We start from the raw sequence: 22,792 nt of genomic DNA, 5'->3' as shown, positions 1-22,792 counted from the left end.
CAGGCAGAGACGGGGACGTCCAGCAGCAGGCAGACAAGAGGGAACCTAGGAGCAAAGCTGAACCTCCGTGATCAGAACTGGGACGCAAGATCAAATGCCGATCACCTGAACATTGAGCTTGGCTCCTTCAAAAAGCCCCTAATTGAAGTCAGGCTGGGCCCCAGAACCTGGGGCAGAGCTGAGGTTGCTGGTGGGGCCCAGGGACTCTTGCTGTGAGGAGGGGACAGGGATCTGAGCAGTGGTACCAGTCTTAGAAACTCATCCCCAAATCTGGTCTTCGAGGGGCACCTGCGTGGCTCGGTCAGTAGAGCGTCCGACTTCAGCTCAGGTCATGATCTCGCGGTTTGTGGGTTCGAGCCCCATGTTGGGCTCTGTGCTGACAGCTTGGAGCCTGGAGCCTGCTTCGGATCCTGTGTCTCCCTCCCTCTCTGCCCCTCCCCGGGCTCACACTCTGTCTCTCTCTACCTCAAAAATAAATAAACATTAAAAAAAAAAAAGTCAGAATCTGGTCCTGGACTCAGATCTCCCCTGACACCGGGATGGCTCTTTCCAGAACATCACACTAGCTTGATGAGTGAAGTCCTCCCAGCTCTCCCTGTGGCCTGGGTCTCGCCCAACCTCAACCACAACCGACCTAATCGTAGCTCGTACTTTCAGAATAAGTTAGAGAGATGGACAGGTCTGTCCCTAGCCCCTTTGTTCTGTCCACCTGCCAGCTCATCTCCCCTCCATGCCAAGGAAGAGAGGACAAATCAGGTAGCCAGATCTCCACGCTAGCTTGGCCAACCTCCTGGGGCCAACTTCATCTGATGCCATAAGGGTGATTTCAAACTTGAAACATCTTCAGCCACAGCCACCATCTCTGCTGGGTGATTTGCCATTTCCAATCCATTAGATGCCCTCTAAACATGCACGGCCCAGAGTGTGTCCCACTCATCCTGGGAAAGATTCCATGAGGAAAAATGGCACCAGTATCAAATAAGGCTGGGAAACACTGCATGCCAGTGCCCTTCTTGGGAGATCAAAGCCCCTGTTAACAATCAAAGGCTCTGAGAAGTCCTGCCTGTCTTTGTCTAGTCCAGTGTTTCCCCAGTTTATTGGAGCCAGGCACTTTTCTTCTCCCCACCCCCCACCCCCCACCAAAAAACGTTCCATGGAGCATCCCTTGGGATACACACCCTTGCCCACCGCCACCTAGACACACACAAGCTTCTTTCCGGAGCCCCAGGGAAGGTAAGCAGAAGTCAGAGGAGTGTCTTATTCCGAGGCCCTGTGGCAGAGAGAGCGGGAGATTCTGGAGACCCACAGGGATCAGCATGGATGTCCTTTCCTCAACTTCCAGGATACCCCGTCTCCAGAGCCGCTGTCCCCAGAAAAGGTGTCATTGGGCAGAAGCCTCAAAGGCGGGGCAAGCTTCGCTGATAGGGGGCGGGGGGTGGCAGTCTGTTGTTCACGGAAGAGAGGCTGGAGCACCTGCCAGCACTCTGCCTGAGAATGACAGGCACCTCCCAGCAGCCCCTGGGGCCGATATAGTCTCATCCTTCCGCTGGACTTGGACCAGAGACCAGTTTGTGTCTCCACCTAAATCCCCTGCTACCCGGCAGAGATCTCCGTTCTATCTGCCCAAAGTTCCTCTGCATCCCCCCAAGGCCTGGGACAACCTCCCAGCCCCCACCTGTGAGCTCTGAGGTGTCCTCTTTGGGGTGGAAGGGAGAACAGCTCCCCGCCTCCTGCCCAGACCCTTGGCTGCCTCCTGAAGCCGGACAATGCAGGGAAATGTTTGCACCCAAACAACTGTGCTGCTTCAGGAACTGCCTGACCCTGCCCAGGAAAGCACAGTCCTGCAGCTCCACCCGGCTGCCCCCTCAGTCTGGGGACCACAGACCAAAGCTGGCGGGGTGGCCCAGCGGAGGGGGCGGCAGAGCAGGAGGGGTCCTAGGGGTCCCTGATGTGGGCGGGAGGGGAGCTCCGGGTCACCTCTCTCTAAGGACTGGGGCTTTCCTTCCTGCCGAAATCAGAACGAGAGCTCTGTCCCTGCCTGCGGAAGACGCAAGGGCCAGATCGTCAATATTTATCTGGAGAGCCGAGGCCCTGGATGCATCTGGCCTGGAGATGATGAAAATAGCGCTTTGATGCGATTTGAGAAATGCATTAATTCATTCAACAAGCATGTGTGGCGCTCGGGTCCCACGCCAAGCCCCGTGCCGGGCACTGGGGACCCAGGAGTGGATTAGCCCCGCCGTGCCCTGGAGCACTCTGGGTGCCTTAGGCACCCAGAATAGAATAGGGGCAGGTGGGCCCGTCATCCAATGTACGCGCGGCCGTGGCCACCCAGCTCGGGAAGCCACGGGTCGGGGCAGTTTATAAAAGCAGAGGTCACCGTCCCCCCGTTTGATACAGACGAAAATGCCCTCTGGTGGCTCCCCTCCCAGCGGCCCTTCCCATCCGCTGGGATTCGGGCCTCGCCAACCCCAACGAGCCCTGAGGTGAGGAACACCAGGTGGCAGCCAACAAACGTTGCCAAAAAGCCTCAAGAAGGAAAGGCAGACTGGCCTCTCCTTGCTCATTGGCACAGACGTGTGCCCACGTGACCCCTCCGCGGGGTGACCTCCGGGCACAGCACTGGGGGGCGCAGCAGCTTCCTGCTTCCAGCAGTAGGGGGGGCATGGTGGAGGGGAGAGGGTCAGCCACCCCAAGTCCCTGTGGGGCTTGCACAGCGGCCTGCCTCTTCTTACCTTGGAGGAAACCGAGGCCCGGTTGGAAGGAGCCAGGGGCAGCTAAGGTCAAGGCAGGCAGCCCGCTTGTCACAACCCCTCACGCCCACCTCGCCCACGTGCCAGAGACTGTGTTTTTGTCTTTCTGGGGGGAGGGGGGGGTGCGGCTCAGAGCCTTGAGTGATGAGTTAAGTGACAATGAATTTGAACCACATGGAGCTCGGGCTTAAGGGGAAAGTGTTTTGGTGAAATGCAGCTGGGATTTCATCAGCCCCCACCCCCCAGACAGTACAAAAATAGTCCGGGCCAGGCAGGCTCTGACCCACAGGCCTGGCCCAATTTCGCCGCCCCCTGTCCCAGAGAGAGGCTTGGAGTGGCCTCTTTCCCTGAATCTGAGTTTCGTAATCTTTCCTTGTTGTCCTGGTCGCCTGTTTGTTGACTGGCCTGGTTTGCCTCGGAGGATTTGCTCCCTGACGGGCTCCCCGCTGCTTGGCTTTGAAGAGAGAGCAAGGCACTCTCTCTCACTGTTGGTAACAAGGCCCACAGGGCGCGAGACTGGAAAGAGGGTCACGGGCACAGCCTGGGGACTGGTCGGGCAGTCGCAGGACCTTGGGAATGGGGGTGGGTGGGTGATGGGCTTTGTTTTGGACAGTCGGGTGAGGGGTGGGCTTCACCTCAGCAAGAGCCAGAAGGTTCTGTTGAACATCTCAAATCCAACCCTGTTCCTCAGAAAGGGAAACTGAGGCCAGAGGCAGGAGGTAGGTGATCCGAGGCCCTAGAACCTCTAACAGCACGACCAGGACTCACCCAGGGCAAGGATTTCTGCTGCCCAGCCCGGGGCTTGTCACCAAGGAGGCTGTCAGAGTGTTTGTGAACCGAGAGAATGGCCAGAGCCCTTTGCCCAAATCTTCGTTGGGAGGAAGGAAGCAGAGGGGGAGCTGGGCACCCTGGGCAGACCTCGAAGGTGGACAGGCCTCTACCCCTGTGAGCACCTGCTAATAATCATCCCCTCCCCCCGGGCTGTGAACGGCGGGACCCGGCTCCTGAGGGCCCGTCCCAAGGTGGGGAAGGAGAGGGCATGCTAATGACGCCCTTGCAGACCCAGCACCAGGGCCCACGGGTCAGCAGCCCCCCAGGAGGGAATGAGAAGCACCCACGGTGAGGCCAGAGGCAGCGTCTCTTGGGCCAGCTGACAAAGCCACTGACCTGATAGTCCAGAGGCATGTGTAGAAACTTCGTCCCAGCCCAGGAGCCTAGACCAGGGCCGGACCCCCCATCCTGGGGGACGGGGTAATGAGTGGTGGCCGAAGTGATCCACAGGCCTTCAAAGGCCACCGTGGAAACCAGTCTCCTATCCTAGGCACCCAGGTTCCCATCCAGAGCATTGAGGCCCAGGGAGACTTGGTCCTGGGGACCAGGATGGACCCCGAATAAGTGGTCCAGGCACTGGGACCTTGGCAAGTGGCAGCAGAGGGCTCTGGGCTCTCCCCCAAGCTACCAGCTTCCCCATCTGACTCAGGCGTTCCGTGAGGCCTGGGTGACACGCTGGGCGTCGAAGGACAGCACCCCGGGTCGGGGAGGCCTGCTGGGGGTCCGCAGCCCGAGGCGGGGGCACGGAGTCCACCGCCCCTCCCGGCACCCACAGCCTGCCCAGGGTGGAGGAGGGAGGTGCCTTCTGGGCTGAACCAGCAGCTTCCTCCTCTTGCCAAGTTCAACCGTGTAGAGTCCAGTTAATCTAGGTCTTAGCAAGAGCCTCCTCCACTTCCTTTCTCCTCAGGCCAGAGTCCCCCCCTGGAGAGAGCCAAGTCCCCTAGGACGAAGGACAAGACCAACATCCGTCCTTCCTGCCTCGGTCTCCCCACACAGGCCTGGACCACAGAGTCTCAAATGCATGCAGAAAGCATGGCCTGGGTGACCTCTCCCCACCACCGCTGCCCACCCCATCCCATGGAACCTGAGACCCAGTCCATCTAGAAAGCCCTGCCTGCCTGGCCTGGGCTGCCCTCCCCCCACTTCCGAGAGGGGTTCCACTCCTGTTACTCCTATTGTCCTCCCCCTTGGCACTCGGCCGGGCCCCCAAGTCCCAGCTGGGCCCCCTTGAAACCAACCAGCTAGGGAATGGGGGTGTCAGGCAGGGAATCTGGGAAGCATGGGTCAGCCCCTGGAGTCTGGGAAATGGTTTCTCCCCAGTCCTCTGGGCCCGGATGGGACTTAGGGGCTCGGTGAGAGCAGTCAGACAGGCCTGGGTTTGAATTTCTTGTCAGCCGTGTGGACAAGTGATTGACTGGCTCTGAGCCTCAGTTTCTGCATCTGTAAAATGGGGATAAGCATGATCCCTTCCTGCCACGGTTGGGGGGACTGAGATATTACATCAGGACAAAGTCCTCCCCACGGTGCTTGGCACAAGCCTCACCCAGTGAGTTTGTCGGAAGGTGGCTGTGGGACAAGGGGTGTCAGTCAGAGGAGTCCAGAGATGACACCAATGGTCCCAGAATGCCCTCTCCTCCCTCTGTCTGCTTAATTCCCCAGGCAGGTCAGACGGTGGCAGAAGCAGAGAGAGGGAGCCCCTCCCCCGACACATGCACATTCATAGAGACCCCCAGCCACAGCCCCAGAAGCTCTAAGTGACCCCGCAGACAGTGCCCCCACCTCAGAACCAGGTGTCCCCCCAAAAGGCCTAGCACAGCAGGTGGGCCTAAGGCTGACCATCACAGCCCCCAGCAGCCCCAGACACCTGCCTTCTAGAACGGCCAGAGGAAGCAGCTCTCTCTCTGGCCGGCAGGACTCAGATAATAATACAAAATCTCTCTCTGTTTGACTTTGGAGGCCTTGACGAGGCAGGAACTTTTCCTCGTGCCTGGACACCTCACGCAAGGGCCTGGGGAGACGGGACAAGATGGTCCCTGTGGATGAGCTGGTGGTGCTTCTCCTCCTGGCCTGGGGACAGCAGCATCACTTGCCAGGACCTAAAAGCCACCCCTGTCTCTGCCTCACTCTGTCCCTTCTCCATCTCTGTCTCCATATCCCACCCCCAACCCGTGCCCGCCCACATGCAGAGGGGCAATGAGGAGCAGTGGTCAAGGACCCGGCTTTGGAGCCAGACTGCCTGATTTGAACCCAGCTCTGCCACCCAAAGGCTAAGTGGACCTGAAGCCTCGGGCTCCCCGTCTGGAAAATGGGTCGGTGATAACAACGGTACCTCCCTCACAAGGGAGGCTGGAATGAGTTAACACAAGCAAAGCCCTCAGAACGGTATCTGGCCCACAGTAAAGACTCAATAAATGCTACCCCTTGTGATTTTTTTTTTATTTGTGTCTCCGTCTTGCATGTTTGTTGAGTCAAATTTTCCGTGGGTAAAGGGGGTAGAGAAGGAGGCATGAAGCTCTGCGGTTTCAACTGCCTGATGCCCCGGGTCCTCCGGGCTGGAGGCTACGGCATTGAAGGATTCCTTTCAACTGGGGCCAGTGATGCTCTGATAAAGCTTGACCACAGGATGCAAAATCGGCGGGCTCTGTGCTCACACCCCCAGGCCTCGGAGGCTGGGCCAGCGGCGGAGCAGAGAGCATTCCGGGCAGGGAGACAGCGAGGCCTTCGGCCCAGGCCACAGGCTAGAGACACTTGCCTGCATTCTCAGAGCGCTCTCCCCCCTGCTTCCTCCCTCTGTCCTATGTACCTGGTAGCTGTTTGTACCTCCGGTCACAGGAAGCTCAGAGTCTGAGAAGGCGGCATTTCAGAAGCCTAGAATCTTGGAATAATGGGGCTTGGGCCTGGCGCTAGGAGCTCACAAGCCCAATGACAGTGACAAGGCTCCTACGCCTTACTCGTTAGGGCCCCACGTCCCCATTGAGGTCAGAAGGGCAGTCTGAGGAGGAACCAGTCCAGGCCTCCACTGGGCAATTCCCATGACCCACAAGTTTCCTCCAACCCAGGCCTGCGTCCCTCCCCCCTGGCTGCCCCCACGAAGTCTGTGCTGCATGGCAGCCTGCTTCCCTCGGGCAACCTCCTTTTCTAAGCTCTCCTCTCTGAGTCTGGGGCCTCTGGGGAGACGTCTGCCCCCATCCTGCTGAGCACCCCCATTGGCTGGGAATTGAGGAAGAGAAGGGAAGTGACAGCCAGACACAGCATGTGAGGTGGGCTTCGTGACAGGGACCCAGGATGGTCCCCCAGAGCTAGTGACAACGCCCCGCGGCACCCTGGGCGCCGTGGGGAGGGGCAGGCGGGCAGACGACGCTGGGGGCCCCAGAGGCTCTTTCAAGCGATGCCAAGGGCTGCAGGGCGAGTTGCTGCAGAGTGGCAGCTGTCACCACTTCTGGCAAGGGACACGTGTCCACGTTCTGTCAAAACTGGGCTACTCCCGAGGCAGCTCCCAGGGGAAGTCCTAGGAGCCGTGTCATCCAGAAAGGAAGAATGAGCCCTCTGTGCGTAAGACCCCGGCCTCGGGGAGGGAACCCCAGGCAGCACGGGAAGGCGGAGCGACCACAGGGCTCCAGCCCTCCAGATGTGCGCCAGCATCCGCTGTGGAGACAGGGCGGAGCAGCAACCAGGGGCCCAGATGGGCCGCATTAACCTGGGAGCAGGCTATTCGGGGCCCAGATGCTCCGTGTTTAGCCGGCTAGCCGGCTTTGGGCTCCAGATGTGGGTCTGGGGTGGGGGCGGACACAGCTCCAGATGGATGCGGTCTATCCCCAAGGTCTATCTATTCCCTGCAGCGCTCAGCTGCAGCAGCCGGACGTGGGGGCCTGGGGCTTCGGGGGCTGGAACAAGGGGCCTCCACGCTTACCCTCTCCAGCACCCCAAACCCCAGGCAGGGCCAAGAGGGGTTCTGACTCTGACTCAGGAGCCACAGAGCCTGAAGGCTTACGCCTCATTGCATGAGCAGGGACGGCCCAATGACCTGTCCAGGGTCACACAAACCAGGGACAGGCAGGACCCCAACTTGAAGCAGAGGGTCTGAGGGAGAGGACACTTCGGGGATGGATGCTTGCCTCTCCCTCCCACACAGATGCTCCCAGTCTCCCACAGTTAGGTGAACTGGACCTCCTAGTTCAAGCATCGAGAGGAGACACTGCCCCGACCTTTGAGACGGGGTCTGTGGGGTGGGCGACATAGTCCAGCCCCAGGGGAATCTCCGAGGAGCTGGCTGCCCCTCAGCCTCCCCCCTAGTCCATTTGGGACGTGGAGGGACGGGAACATGGCCAGGCAGAGGACCCGAGCTGACCGCTGAGCCCCAGGCCCCAGGCACTTAGCCACCACGTGGAGGTGACAGAAGAGATATTCCTATTTGCTGAGCACTCACCATGTGCCGGACCCTGTGGGAGCCCCTCACCTGCCTCCTCGGGGCCTCACAGCTCCCGTGCAGGGTGTGGGGTCCTCATCTTCCAAACGGGCAGCTCCCAGAGGAGCCGCCTGTCTGAGACCACCTGGCCAGGCCAGGCAGAGCCAGGCAGGGCCGGAGGAACACCAGGCACCTGCCGCTGGCCAGGGCTCAGGCACGGACGTGGGGCTGTGCAGGCTGGTGGCTCAACATGGCGTCTGGGGAGAAGGAACCCAGGCGTGCTGCTCTACCTGGGGCCTGGCTCTCCTGTCCCCATATAGCACATCTGCCCTTTATGGTGGGACGGCCACAAACCCAGAGACCCCTGCCTGAGCCCCAGGCATGCAGCAGCCGCTCCCACCACCCAGGGGAGGTTCTCGGGCCTAGAGAACTGGAGGTTCTCAGTGTCCCCTCCTCAAGGCAGGAGCCGCACCCCTCCCACCCCCTTGCCCCAGGCCCTAGACGTACTGCTGACAGAGTGGGGTGAGGGCAAAGGGCAGGCCCTCAGGAAAGACCCTCGCCTCTAAGCTTTAGTCACCATATCTGCACACTGGCCCCACTCTGGCCTCTGAGCCGGGAGGGCACTGAGGCTGCAGGGGGCAGAAGTCGGAGGCCAGGCCCAGCTGAGCACAGGGGAGCCACCAGGAGACCTGGCCTAGGAAAAGGCTCTGAGTGGATACAGCTCGTGGGCCCCAGCTGCGGGGAGGGTAACGGGCACAGCTACCGCCCCCCACCCCCCAGGGCAGGTGGGCATCCCGCAGGCTCCTTCTAACCCCACCCCAGCAAAGCCACCCAGGGGAGGGACAGCAGGACAGCACAGCCTGGCCTGGGAGGGGAGACCGGCTGGGGGAGCGGGCCGAGGCACAGAAACGAATTGGTTATGTCAGGAGAGCGTTCTGGGGAGGGGGCCGTGCCTCTCAGCCCCGGCAGCCCCACCTGGGGCCCAGGCCCAACAGACTCTGGCTTGCTTCTGAGTGCAGCTGTGAAGGCCAGGGAGGGGGCTGCTGGGCCGCCGGCAGGGAAGCCTCGGTTGGCCACGGTGGCCAGGAGGACGGGACGAGGATGAGCCCCCACCCCCTGTCGGGCCCCTGTCGGATGCACGGGGGTCCTATGACCTGCAGGGTGCATCCTGGTGGACGTGTAGCCTGGCTTTGCTGGGGAGCAGAGCCCCGGGGACCTCGGGGGGGCTCTCGCCACCCCGTCACTTTCTTTTCTGCCCACACCCCACCCCAGGGCTCCAGGACCCCATGCCCAAATCAGGGGACCCTGATTTCTCACTCTGAAGCTCTGCCTTCCGTCTGCCCAGTGCTCCCCCATTCTGTAAGCTGGACCTGGACGGCACGTCACACTTCTGTCTCCCCTGAGGTCGGGAGGGGGTCAGGAGCTGGGGGACAGGGAACAGCCAGAAAATGAACCCGCTTTTCCCAGGGCTGTATGCTCGGCGGGGGTGGGGGGGGGCACGGAGTAGGAACTCAAGGAAGCGAAGGAGGGCTCGATGCAAAGCGAGGTCAGTGAAAGGCCAGGGACTCAGGCCGGGGACTGAGGAGGGGGCCCCTCGCAGTCGTGGCCGGGCAGCCAGCGCCCTGTGTGCCTTGGCGGAGCGGGACCCCTGGGCGGCCAGGTATGTAACAATTCCAGCCATTTCCTGCCTTATTAATGAGAAAGGGGCTGATATAAATATACGCTCAGCATAAATAAATACAGGCCAGGCCCGGGACTGCATAGCAGACAGATTGCGTGGAGCTGCTGGCCGGCCCTTCAGCCAATTCCCCCCACCCTGCCCACAGTCCCCCCCTCCTCACTGCCCCCCACTTGTTTTCCTCCGGCGGGCCAGGGCCCCTCCACACACACACAGAGGCCTGAGGCAGATGGACTGACCGCCCTTGCCCTAGGCCTCAGAACGGGGATCCGCAGCCCCTGGGAAGGCAGCAGAGGGAGCTGGGGTACCCAGTCCTTCCTGCCTCACGCACAGACCCGATGACAGTCCTGCGAGGCCGGACGTGCTGTGAACATGCCTGCTCCTAGGTGGGGAAACTGAGGCTCACAGGGTTCAGGGACTTGCCTAAGGTTATGCAGCCAGGAAGCTGTGGATCCAGGATTCAAACCCCTGAGGCTTTCTGACTCCAAGGCCTCTGATCTGCCCACCGCGTGCGAGGGGCAGCCAGGGGCAGGGTCTTGCCCCCCCGCTTTTCTCCCAAACCCCAGTCCCCGGATGCCAGGGCCTCAGAAAGCCCCGGAAGACTTACAGCCAAGGCCTAGACGTGTAGTTCCACGGAGCCAGGCCCCGGCTCGAGTAGGGTGCACACGTAGACCCAGCTGCCCCTGCTCAAGACCACCTCCCCGCTGAAGCGTCTAGGTCCGTGGGGCCCCCTCGAGTGCTGGCTAGTTCATGGGGGATCATCTGGTCACAGACACGGAAACCGAGGCCCAGAGAGGGCAGAGCTTCATCTAAGTCACAGGAAGAAGCAGGCCAGACCTACGGAACCTTCTCCTCGGGCCCTGGCCTCAGGGCGGGAAGGCCGTCACCTCTCACAAGCCTCCCCCTGCTCAGAGCTGCCCCAGCTCCCCAGCCTGGACGCTGCCTGGGGCAGACTCGGCGTCAGCCTGTGTCCTAAAACCCAGCGGGGGGCCCTTCCCTGGGCACATATCAGCAACAGCAGGTAGAAACCCAGGTCCAGAGAGGTTAAGAGCCTGACAGTGCTGATCTGGGGCCAGAGCCCAGGGGCTGTGGTACATGCCTCTCTTGTAAACCCAGTTCCAATGCCCCCTCCTTCAGGAAGCCTTCCCAGCCACAGCAGCCCAAAGGATGGGTTCCCAATCTGCCTTCGGACCTCCTCTACCTTCCAGGCCTTGAGGTGCTTAGCGGGCGCTTAGCCCAGACAGCCACACTGGAGGCCCTCCTGCAGAGCCCCTATGTGGAAAGTACACGTCGGGCCTTTGCCAGCTGGGGCCTCCTTCCCGCCAGCAGCCAAGGACGTGGGGGCCAGCTGTTTGTGGGGGGCAAGCTGAGCAGGTGGGCACGCTCAGGGCAGCAGCGTCCTGAGTCCCGGCTTGTCTGTCAGCCCCACCCTGCACCCCAGGTCCAAGGCCAGGCGAGGCCCTCGCCCTCTGCCAGCCTTGGCCAACGGCCCCGGCCCCGGTCCCTTAAGCCCCAGAGACGTCAACCCCAAGACCGGAGCATGTGGCAGGTGGAGAGTCAGAGAGGAGCTCTCTGGGACCGGGGCCACCTCCCACCTGCACCCCTCACTGCCCCCAGGCCGTTCCTCTGGGGCTCACCCCCTCCAGAACCCCAGGGTGGGAAGGGCCAAACTGGAAGCTGCCCTGAGAGCTCAGTGCAGCCATTTGAAAGGACAAGACGTCCACGCGGACTGCCTTGGGAATGGGTGCGGGGCAGGTCGTCAAAGGCAGAAAAGTCTGTCGCCTACCGACGTGCATGGTTCGGTGGGTCCCTGCCAGAGACTCCTCTACAGATGTGTCATGTGAGCACGCGTGCAGGTTTGCGTGGATGCAACGACTCACAGCCAGAAAGGAGCCCTTTTTCTCTCAAGTTTTGAACCAGGGAGGAAGGACGCATTTTTACCTTAACACGTCCGAATTGTGGGTGATTTTGTAAAAGTTTAGAAGGAGGGGCGCCTGGGTGGCTCAGTTGTTTAAGCGTCCGACTTTGGCTCGGGTCACAATCTCACAGTTTGTGGGTTCAAGCCCCGCGTCGGGCTCTGTGCTGACAGCTCAGAGCCTGGAGCCAAAGTCGGATTCTGTGCCTCCCTCTCTCTCTGACCCCTCTCCCGCTTGCAGTCTCTCTCTCTCAAAAATAAATAAACAGAAAATAATTTTTTTTTAATTTAGTAAAAGGAAAAATACTGGTATTACATATGCAGTCTGGCCAGTAGCCGCTGGCCAGGGCTATGCAAGCCTGCCTGCTGGTCCCGGCCTCCAGCCCATCGCCCAGCCCCTCCTGGCTTCTGTCCCTTCCCCCCTCCCTGCCCCCACCATGTGCAAGCCCACCACCCTTCCTGTCCCCTTTCGCCCTTGAGACCCCGCTCCGCCTGCCCCCCTCCCTTGCTGCCGGTACCCCAAGCCCCACAGGCCACAGTCCTGTCAAGCACCACCTTGGTCCCTGGCAGCTCAAGACCCATGCAGCTCCAGATGACTGCCCTGGGGCCTCCTTCCCATTCCCCGAGTCCCCAGCCTCAGCGGTGAGCCAACTTCACACACTTCAGTGCCCAGCTTTCCCTGCACATCGTGTGTTCTGGAATCCCAGTCACATTTACTCCAGCACCAAGGCCTCGAGGGCCCTCCTTCCCAGCAGATGTTCTGCCTCGCTGGCCAGATGGGAGCCCTTCCGATGTCTCCCCCCACGGGCAGGCCAAGCCTGCTCCTCAGACTCAGGGAAAGGGCCCAGAAGTTCCCCCCACACCTACCCTGGGCCATCTGCAGGTTCATATGGGAGACAGGGCAGGAATCTGGCCCTAATTTCCCTGGGAACCAGAACGCAGAAGGCGAACATAAGACAGAATTGTCTGGAATGTCTGCCCACCCTCACACCACCCTCGGGCTTGGGAGTGAGTGGAGGGTGATTGCTAACTCCCACGAAACCATCCTTTCCCCTCCTCTCACAGAATCACTGGCTTAAGGACAGGGTGGGTGTCTGACCCACTATAGCCTGAGCTTGCCCAGCTCAGATTGGCTGAGATTTGGGATGTTTCCCTCTCCCTGGAGGAGATGGATAGATGGATGGATCTGTGGATGGATCTGTGGATGAGTGGTAGATGGATGGTAGGTAGGTGGTTGGGTAAGCAGGCAAAGGAATGAATGGATGAGGGGGTGGGCAGATGGACGGATGGATGGGTGGATGGATGGGCAGATGGGCACATGGATGGATGGATGGATGGATGGATGGATGGACAGATGGTTGGATGGGTGGATGAATGGGCAGATGTCTGGATAGGTGGATGGATGGCTGGCTGGCTGGCTGGCTGGCTGGATGGATGGATAGATGGGTGGATAGGTGGATGGATGGATGGATGGATGGATGGATGGATGGATGGATGAGTGGGAAACTGAGTGACTAAGAGTGTAAATGAATGGATGGGCTAGCTGCAGATGGGCTCAGGAGGAACTGCATCTCAAAAGGAACTTTCTAAATCTCTGAAATGTGAGGCCTTGGCACCCCCCAGAGGCCAGAGTCTCTAACAACTCATGTCCCTTAAAGCCCTGAGAATCAGGGGCACAGACCTAGAGAAGGTTAGAGGTTCTGAGAAACAAAAAAAATCTAGTTCCACTGCTGGAACTTTCCCTGACTTACTCTGGGATCTTGGGAATGTTCAACCCTTCTGAGGCTCAATTTTCTCATCTGGAAAATTGAGCTAATCAAACCTGATGCCTGTGATGTTATGAGATTTAAACAAAATCATGTACGTAAAATGTCTGAGAGGGTCATCTGGCACATATCAGGTGCCCACAGAATGCGATTTCCTTCCGAGGGGCAGCCCTAGGGCACACAGGCGCGTGTGCATGCACACACACACACACACACACACACACACCAGTAAAGAAGAAGGGCACGGAGCGAGAAAACCAGACCAGATCCAGAAAGGCAGATGGGGACACACTTTAATTCTCCAGGGGTCCCATGCTCTGACAGGGCTGGCCCAGCCTCGGGGCCCGGGCGCTCAGGGAGTGGGGGACTCGGACACGGGCCCTGAGCCCTCCTGGGGCTCAATTTCCTGAGCCTGGGCCAGCTGGGCCGTGTGCTCAAAGGCAGCCTGCAGCAGGCGGGAGGCAAGGCAAGTGGTCCAGGCGACGAGATAGGCCAGGTGCCAGGAGGTGAGCGCGGCTGCGTTCTCCACCCACCAGTACAGACGCTTTAGCAGAGCCAGGAGCTCGGGCACCGCACACTTGTCCAGCAGAGCCTGGAGGGGATAAGCGGATGGGCGGCTGGCCACCAGGAGCTCGCAGGGTGGCATCGCCCCAGTGCCTTGCCCAGTGCCCCAGGCCTGCCCTCGGCAGCCCACCTTGCTGAGCAACCAGACCACGCTGCGGCCATGGGCCCTCTGGCACAGCCTCCTGGTCAGCAGCAACAGCAGCAACACTACCGGCGTCAGGCTGTGTAGACACGACAGCAGCAGCTCCCTGCAGGTGGCCGCGGACAGGCCTAGCTGCTTCCAGGCCAGGCCCGAGGCCCGCACACAGCCCAGCACGCCGGCCCACGCCAGCCACACGGGGACTGCCATCGATGCCAGCCCGGCCCGTAGCACCCGGCCCACGGGGCTGGCTGCAAGCCCAGGGGGTGGGTGGGCCTCGGGGCTGCAGGACCCCCAGGCCTCCTGGGCCAGCCCCGACAGCCAGCGGTTGAAGAAGACAATCTTCAGGAGCAGGAAATTGTAGAGACGGATGCGGTTCTGGACCAGCTGCGGGAGCAGGGAGAGCCAGCCCATCGTCACCCACCCGAGGCAGGGACCCTGCCTGCCCCGGGTTTTGCCGTAGGGGGTGGGGCTACCGGGCCTCCTTCCCTCGAGGCCTCCGTTTCCCCAACAAGAATGATCCTCATCTGCCCACCGCTAAGGACTCCACTCTCAGGTGGGGACTGTAGGTGTTTCGTATTATCTTTCATTTTTTTCCCCTTGGATTTAAGTGATTATTTACAATACTCTAGACTGAAGGAAGCTGATGTATTATTATTATTATTATTATTATTAATTATTACAGAAGGAGTGACCATCCCCCCAGCCCTCTGATCCTGCAGGATTTGAACCCTGGGCAGTTTTTTCTCCCAAGCGCCTGGGCTTTCCTGCCCACCAGTTGTCTGTTGAGGGCAGCTGGGGGGCAGAGGGCAGCCAGGAGGTAGAGAGATGGGAGGCATAGGGGCATCACTGTCACACTACGGAGAGGGGTGAAGGAGAGGGAGGGCCCCAAGAAGATCTCCAGGCTTCTGTCCTGGGTGACAGGGTGGATATGATGTCTCCCATCCACTGGGAGAAAAGAGTAAGCTTGGGTAGGGAAAGAGTCTGTCCCCACCTGAGTCCTGGGGCTGAACAGCCAGTCCCTCATCAGAGCCCGAAAGCCCCCAGCCCTGAGTAACGCCAATCCCCTCTGTCTGGACCTCATGTGCCACTGTCCAGAGGACCACCCGGAGCCCTAGGGGACGATGCAGGAGACAGCCATCTGGGGGTGGCCATGTGCCCCACCGTGGGCACTGTGGCTTAGGGATGGGGCTCCTGAGAGCTGTCAGATTACTCCAGGCAGGCGGGCAGTTCTACAGGTTGGGCCAGGCCCATGGGCTCCAACAGCCCTGAGGTGGCTGTGGATGGCTGGGTGGACCCCCCCCCCCCAGTGACCCCATTCCCCACTCACCAGCACCGAGAGCTTCACCACCAACAGCAGAATCCCCAAGAGGCTGCATCTGACAGGAGGAACGGCCTCCATGTCTGGCCCTTCTCCCCTTCATCCAGCTGGGAGAGGGAGGGTGACCTCACAGATACCGCAGGGTGGGGACCAAGTTACCGTGGGGACCCAGTTGCCACAAGAGACCCCCTTTTATCTGCCTCCCGCCTCTCCAGGGCACAAAAAGCAGGGTACTTTTCTTCTATGCTCTGTCCCCTTCCTGATTGGAGACGGCCCTGGGGACATCGACTCCATATCTGGCCCGCCCACATCCCTGGAAATCCCAAAGTATTCAAGGCCTGGGAAATAGAAATCTTGATTCCCCAAGGCCACAGGTGACACAGTATTTGGAGGCAGATGGAAAAGCTCCTTCCCCATTCCCCCACCCCCGCCCTCGTCACAAAGAGGAAAAATGAGGTTGTGACTTTTCCTCTCAGACCCTCGTGATACCTGAGACTCTGCTAGAGGAGGACAGGGGAGGAAAGTTGTACTGACCTAAAGGCCCCAGGGTTCAGGAGAGAGGCAGAGGCTGCAGGAAAGGGGACAGTTTGCTGAGCTAGCCTGCTCAGGGCAACCAGGAGGCCACAGGCTGCCTGGAGCATCCCTGGAAGTTTGCAGGAGGCTGGGATTAGGATCAAAGGCTTAGAATTCTGGGAGAACCAGAACCTCGATCCCAGCATTTCTCACATTGCTTTTCTGTCTGGGTCCCGGCAGGTGGCCCCAGGAGGCTGCAGGAGGAGGCTTAAAGCTCTCCCTCTGCTGGACAGGCTACCGTAGTGTGGGGCTCAGTGACTCAGCCCTCTGTGCCCATCAGAAGGGTGGGCGCCGCCTCAGCCCTTGCACACAGTGTGATTTCAGTCCTCGCCTGCCACCTCAGCCAGGCACCTTGTGCAGGATACAACCTGCCCAACTGGACATGGAAACCTGCCATTATGAATCCCTGGAACAGAAAGAATGACCTCTGCCCAGGGCAGTCCTGTTTGCCCCTTTGTTTCCTCTCCTGGGGCAACAGCTGAGGGCTGGAGGGTGCAGCGTGCAAAGTCCCTCCACTCTGTCCTCTGCCTTGCCTCTCCCCCTCCCACCCTCTGTGGCTGCAACATTATAGCACTGGGGGGTGCCTGGGTGGCTCAGTCAGTTGAGCGTCTGACTTTGGCTCACGGGTCATGATCTCACGGCTCGTGAGTTCGAGCCCCGCGTCGGGCTCTGTGCTGACAGCTCAGAGCCTGGAGCCTGTTTCAGATTCTGTGTCTCCCTCTCTCTCTGACCTTCCCCCATTCATGCTCTATCTCTCTCTGTCTCAAAAATCAATAAACGTTAAAAAAATTTTTTTTTAATTTTTTAAAAAAAAAAGAAAAGCCTCCTTGAGCTAAGTTTTGAAGGATGGGTAGGAAGTTCCCAGAGGAAGTGGGAAGGATAGTCCAGACAGAGGGAACAGCATGATTCAAACAATTTCGTCTTACTAGAGCATAAAGCGGGAGGCAGGGAAGAGCACAAGGCAAGTGGTGAGATCGGCAAGGGCCACACAGGCCACAGAATATTCTACATGACACAGTGAGAGCCATCAAAAAGCCAAGGCAGCAAGGAGGTTGCTGTGGGCTCCAAGACAGTCCCTGCAGCTCATGAGGAGGTGAGACTAGGGCAAAGGCGTCTGGGGGTGGGGGGGGGAGCTCAAACAGCTCCCAAGCTTGGTCCCCAAGTTAGATTTCAGCAAGGCCTCTCTGTGGCTCGGTGCTTGCCCAGACCACAGGAGGGGAGGGACCCAGGGTCTGCAAGGCTGGAAATACAGTGACAGAGGTCAGGACCTCCCCTGACCTAGTCCCGGCCACGCAGTTACCATCGGCCAGAAAACCCAGAGTCACCTGGTCGCCTTCCTTCTTCATCTTCCTGCCCAGCCACCTCCAGAGACCAGGACCATGAATTTCGTTCACTACGATGTCCCTTGCCTGGACCAGTGCCAGGTGCACAGTAGGAATTCCACAAATATGAGCAAATGAAGGAGTACCTGCCTGGAGATCCCTACCTGCTAGGCTGCGTGTAAGGGCAGCAAGAACTGCTCCATATCAACTCGGATCCTTAGGTGGGGAGCCCTCCACCACTTCCTCTTTCATTCTCAACACCTAGGTTCAAGGCCATCTTGCACTACTGTGGTGTGTAACCTTGGGCGATAACTACCTCCCCGCCCTGGCCCTGTCTGCACCTTGCAGGGTAACGGGGACGACCAGGTGGGATAGCCCAGTTATCAGTGGCCGCCGCCTTGCCCGACGCCAGGGGGCGCCATTCCTCTCCCCAGGCCTCCCTGCGCAGACTCCCTTCCCCAGCTCAGAACCCAGGGCTAGAGAAGGGCCGGGAGCCCTCTTTGGACTTGGCTTCGTTCCTGGCGTTCGAGGTCGCTCAGGTGCTCCCCTGTGGATGCAGGACGGCAATGCGACCGCGCGGGGGCAGCAGACACCGGGGGCGCGGGCCCGGCGCACCTGCGCGCGCTGCTGAACTTGGTGGAAAGTTTTGGGTTGCTATGTTGTCCCCTGTTAGTCTGCGAGGCCGGTTTCCCTGTGACAACAACCTTGGGGCATCCTGAGGAGCTTGCCCGCCCGGGGCACAGGTGCTGTCATGGCTGGGTTGTTGGAGGCGAAACCACAAGAAATAATCGTGGTTTTTTTCTTTCTTTCATGTTCCAATATGATTTCATGTTCCAATAGATATTTATTTCATATCTACTTCTTTTTTTCCACCCAGAAAGACACAACAATGATAAATATGCCTTCATACTTATTGGAATTTGTATTTTTTGTTTTCTAAAAATGGCTTTATCGAAGCTACTTAAATGCAAATAATAATAATAATAATAATAATAATGAATTCAGGAGGAACCTAATCCTGGTTAAGGGACAAGATTTTGGAGTCCGTTTGAAAAGACCTCTGACGCTTAATCACAGGTCTGTGCTTCCGGCCCAAATTCCTTTATCTGTAAAACTGGGATATACTTTGTAAAATCTAGCAGGTGAGGTTGTGTGGGAAGCAGTCAATGAAACAGGGTCTGGGAAGTGCTTTTAGCAGTACCTGCCCCCACCCCCACCCCCACCAGTGCCTGGAGGCTTTGGGGTAAATGCAGTTTGAAAAGTTGAAAAGTGGGGCGCCTGGGTGGCTCAGTCGGTTAAGCGTCCCACTTCAGCTCAGGTCATGATCTCACGGTTCGTGAGTTCGAGCCCCGCATCGGGCTCTGTGCTGACAGCTCAGAGCCTGGATCCTGCTTCAGATTCTGTGTCTCCCCCTCTCTCTACCCCTCCCCAGCTCACGCTCTGTGTCTGTCTCTCCATAATAAATAAACATTAAAAAAATGTTTTTAAAAAAAGGAAAAGTTGACTCAAGAATTTTTTGAAACAAAATAAACTACAAGTTAGACAAAATTGCTTTCAAACATGTGCAAATTTGTGAAAAGAAATTATCTCCAGGGGGCATACACTGTATTGATTCATAAGCCAATAAGTGGACATATTCATTTCAACCAAACCACTTTTAGGTGATTCACTTGGAGGCCAAGGCTAAATTTTGAAATTCTAGAAAAACATGGGCAAATATACCTTAAAATTGATTCAAATTGACACCTTAAAAAAACTTTTAACATAAAAAGTAATAAAAATGCCTTAAAAGTGTTTATTTATTTATTTATTTATTTATTTATTTTTTGAGAGAGAGAGGAGTGGGGCTCACCTGATGGGCTCCAGCTCACAAACGGTGAGATCATGACCTGAGCCAAAGTCAGATGCTTAAAGACTGAACCAGCCAGACACCCAAAGTGTTTTTTTTTTTTAAGGACATAAAGTTGCCAAACCACCCCAGTGCTCAAAAACAGTCATCCCCCCATAAAAGTTCTGATAAATGGACAAAATGCATAAATGCCAATAACAGATTGCAAAGCCACCCCTGTGAGGTACAAAAATCAACATATGAACAGACATCAATGGGAAATATAGTTTTCACCAATTTGTTTCTTGATCAGTTTGTTTGGAACCAATATGTTTATTTTTTTATTTATTTGAGAGAGAGAGAGAGAGAACACAAGCAGGGGAGGGGCAGAGAGAGAGAGAGGGAGAGAGAGTATCCCAAGCAGGCTCCACATTGTCAGTACAGAGTCCAATGCGAGGCTCGAATTCACAAACCAGAAGATCATGACCTGAGCTGAAGTGGGACACTTAACTGACTGAGCCACCCAGGCGTCCCAAGAACCAATGTGTTTAGTGTATTAGTTTTCTGCTTGCTCACTTAGACCTCTCTCGGATATTCTCCCACCCACCCATCTTCAACCACTGCCCCTCTCCCTGCTTGCCCTTTTCTCTACTAGACCTCTTGTGTCCTAAATAAAATGTCCCTCCATCCACTGAAGGACGTTTAGGTTGTTTCCATATCTTGTCTATTGTGAGGAATGGTGTAATGAACAAGGGGGTACAGTTATCTTTTCACAATCCTGATTTCAATTCCTCCGGCTCTATATCCAGAAGTGGGATGGCTGGATAATAAAGCAGTCCTATTTTTAATTTTCTGAGGACCTCCATACGTTTTTCATAGTAGCTGTATTCATATGCATTCCAACATGTGAGAGATAGATAGATAGATACAATGGGATATTATTTGGCCTTTAAGAAGGAAAATTCCCAACAACACGGAATGGAGCTGCAGGACATTATGCTAAGTGAGGTAAGACACAGAAAGGGAAATACTGCATGATCTCACTTATACGTGGAATCTAATGAAGCCAAACTCAGAAACCGACAAAAGAATGGTGGTTGCCAGCCAGAGCCAGAGGCTGGGGTTGGGAGAAGTGGGCTGGTCAAAGGGTACAAAGTTTCCATTATAAAGATGAATAAATTCTAGAGATCTAATGTACAACACAGTGAGCACAGCTAACAATAATACCCTATTGTTTACTTGAAATTTCCTAAGCGGATAGACCTTAAATCTTCTCAACACACATACACCACACACAAATGGTAACTAAGTAGAGGTGCTAGATATGCTAATTTTAGCCGGACTGTGGTGACCATTTCACAATGTATACGGATATTATTTATTTTTGAGACAGAGAGAGACAGAGCATGAACAGGGGAGGGTCAGAGAGAGGGAGACACAGAATCGGAAGCAGGCTCCAGGCTCTGAGCTGTCAGCACAGAGCCCAACGCGGGGCTCGAACTCACGGACCGCGAGATCATGACCTGAGCCGAAGTCGGCCGCCTAACTGACTGAGCCACCCAGGAGCCCCTGTATACGGATATTCAAAACAGCAGGTTGTGCACCTTCAACATACGCGACTTTTATTAAAAGGAACAAAGGAAGATGTTCCTCAGTGCTCACTCACTCACCTCGCCGTTCAAATCACGTTGTTGCAAAAAAAATTCTGTAACCATCTTACCACCGCCTCCAGCCACTGGCCATTTGCTCCTGCCCCCCGACTCCCCACTGTCACCACCCTGGCCCAAGTGACTGATAAACTCTTTGTTGCTGAATCTGGTGCAGAGACACTGTGAGCAAAGCCAAAAGGGAGCTTTGGCCTGGGAGAAATGTTTGCGACTCCCACAGCAGTCCCAGAATCAGTATCCAGAATGGACAGAACATCCAAGGATCTCCTACCAACATAAAAATAGATAAGATTAAATCAAGTGACTGTAGAACACATAGGCAAAGGCAATTCACAGCAGAGGAAACCCAAAGAGCCAATAAACGTGTGCGAAGCTGTCACCCTCCTTAGTAATCGAGGGAAACGCAAATGAAAACCACAATGAGATAACTCTCTCATGCTCGTTTGCAAAGACAAAAAAAGTCTGACAAAACTGTGTCGATGAGTCCGCGGGGGCAACCAGAGCATCAGACGTGACACGCGTCCTGACCTGGCAGTTGCGTTTGTTTCGCAGACTCAGGGGGCCACCCGTGGTAAGAAAGATGTTATCTGCCGCTGCCCGTTGCACACGCATGTGAAACCGAAATGAGTTCACAAGACAGTAATTGCCCTTACTACATGCAGTGTGCGTTCTCTATTCGATCCATTTCACAAGGAACTGAATTGTTTTCCTTACCCCCTACTGGGCTGCAAGCCCCATTTTGTAAAGCACTCCTTCCAGAAGTATTCATTTGTGAACAAAGGAACATGTGCAAGGCTATTTGCGGCAGCATCTTTTCCCATCAATAGGGAAATGGAAATGAATTGGATGGATCTGTTTGAGAGATGACTAAGCGGTGGTGACAATGAATGAGATCTGTATACACCAACGTGGAAGGGTCTCAAAAACGTAGTGTTAAGTGATGAAAAGGGGGAAGTCACAGAGTAATCACTATAAAATGATGGCATTCATATGAATTTTCTCAAACCCACTAGCAATATTATGTTGTTCCGGACATGTGTAGTAAAAATACAAAAACAAGACCCAGAAGGTCCCGCCCATTCAGGGTGGTAGCTGGGTCCCTGGGGCAGCAGAGCGGGGAGAGAGGAATTCAGAGGAAATCTCACCTTCATCTATAATGCTCTCTTTTTCTACATTCACATATTCTGAAGCAATAATGACAAAATGCTAATGTTTGTTCATTCCGGGTAGCGGATACGTGAAAGTTGAGAGCAAGCCAGTCACGCAGAGATCTGAAAGAAGGATGATCCAGACCCCAAAATAGCAGTGCAAATGTCCTGAGGTAACCACGGCATGTTCCAGGAGCAGCAGAGGCTAGGACAGTGGAGTGAGGAGAAAGGTTAGGGAGGAGGATGGTAAAGAATTTGGAATTTAGGCCTTAAGCAGGGGAGTGAGCTCATCAAGTTCATACTGTGAAAACATCACTCTGGTTGGGCATATTTTGTTAGCTATCAAAACTGAGGGACGAACAAAATACATGGGGATCGTCGTGCCAATCTCTTCTTTTGTGTGTTTGGAATTTTCCATAAAAATTTTACAAACAATAATCGATACCACCTGGCTGGCTACTATGAGGAAAATGGACTGTGGGTGGGGGGCAGAGGGGAGGCAGGGAGCCCAGTGAGGAGGCTGCACAAGGGGTCTGGCTGAGAGGGAAGGAGTAAACGGGACCAGAGTGGCAGAGGCGGAAGGGAGAGGTAATAGCGTTTGCCGAAGACAGAATGTGGGATGGGGGAATAATGGCTTGGGCTTCGCCCCTGGGTGCACAGTGGTTCCGGAAGACGCGAAGAAGGAGGACAAGGAGGGGCAGGTTTGGGAGTGGGGACAAGGAAAGCTGGGTTTGGGCACGATGCCAGACAGAAGCCCGTGGCCTCCAAGGGGAGATAGCAGGGACTCAGAGTCCAGAGTTCAGGGGAGAGTCAGGACTTGGGAGTCACCTCTTTGGGACTCGCTGGCGTATAAATAGTATTTAAAACCACGGGACAAAATGA

The 22,792-nt window shown here is 56.6% G+C and overlaps 1 protein-coding gene across 1 annotated transcript; it reads right to left on the bottom strand.

Moving 5' to 3' along the window:
- Positions 1 to 13,623: 13,623 nt before the first annotated feature.
- On the bottom strand, positions 13,624 to 15,686 carry TMEM270 (transmembrane protein 270). The gene is made up of 3 exons (XM_045460083.1): positions 15,382 to 15,686; positions 14,043 to 14,438; positions 13,624 to 13,940 (listed from the first exon to the last, which is right to left on the bottom strand). Exons 1-3 carry the CDS (start codon positions 15,451 to 15,453, stop codon positions 13,701 to 13,703), a joined length of 708 nt encoding a protein of 235 aa, XP_045316039.1. The 5' UTR covers positions 15,454 to 15,686; the 3' UTR covers positions 13,624 to 13,700.
- Positions 15,687 to 22,792: the final 7,106 nt, after the last annotated feature.

The sequence above is a fragment of the Leopardus geoffroyi genome, chromosome E3 (assembly GCF_018350155.1).
Source record: "Leopardus geoffroyi isolate Oge1 chromosome E3, O.geoffroyi_Oge1_pat1.0, whole genome shotgun sequence".
Taxonomy (NCBI): domain Eukaryota; kingdom Metazoa; phylum Chordata; class Mammalia; order Carnivora; family Felidae; genus Leopardus; species Leopardus geoffroyi.
The sequence above is the reverse complement of the archived record's forward strand: the minus strand, read 5'-3'. Positions and strand labels throughout refer to the sequence as shown.

Excerpts from the sequence above, each read along its gene's own strand:
- TMEM270 (XM_045460083.1), bottom strand. The coding sequence starts at position 15,453 with ATGGAGGCCGTTCCTCCTGTCAGATGCAGCCTCTTGGGGATTCTGCTG. Across the intron at positions 14,439-15,381 it reads TGGTGAAGCTCTCGGTGCTG|CTGGTCCAGAACCGCATCCG; the intron begins GTGAGTGGGGAA and ends CTGCTCCCGCAG. Across the intron at positions 13,941-14,042 it reads TGGTCTGGTTGCTCAGCAAG|GCTCTGCTGGACAAGTGTGC; the intron begins GTGGGCTGCCGA and ends TATCCCCTCCAG.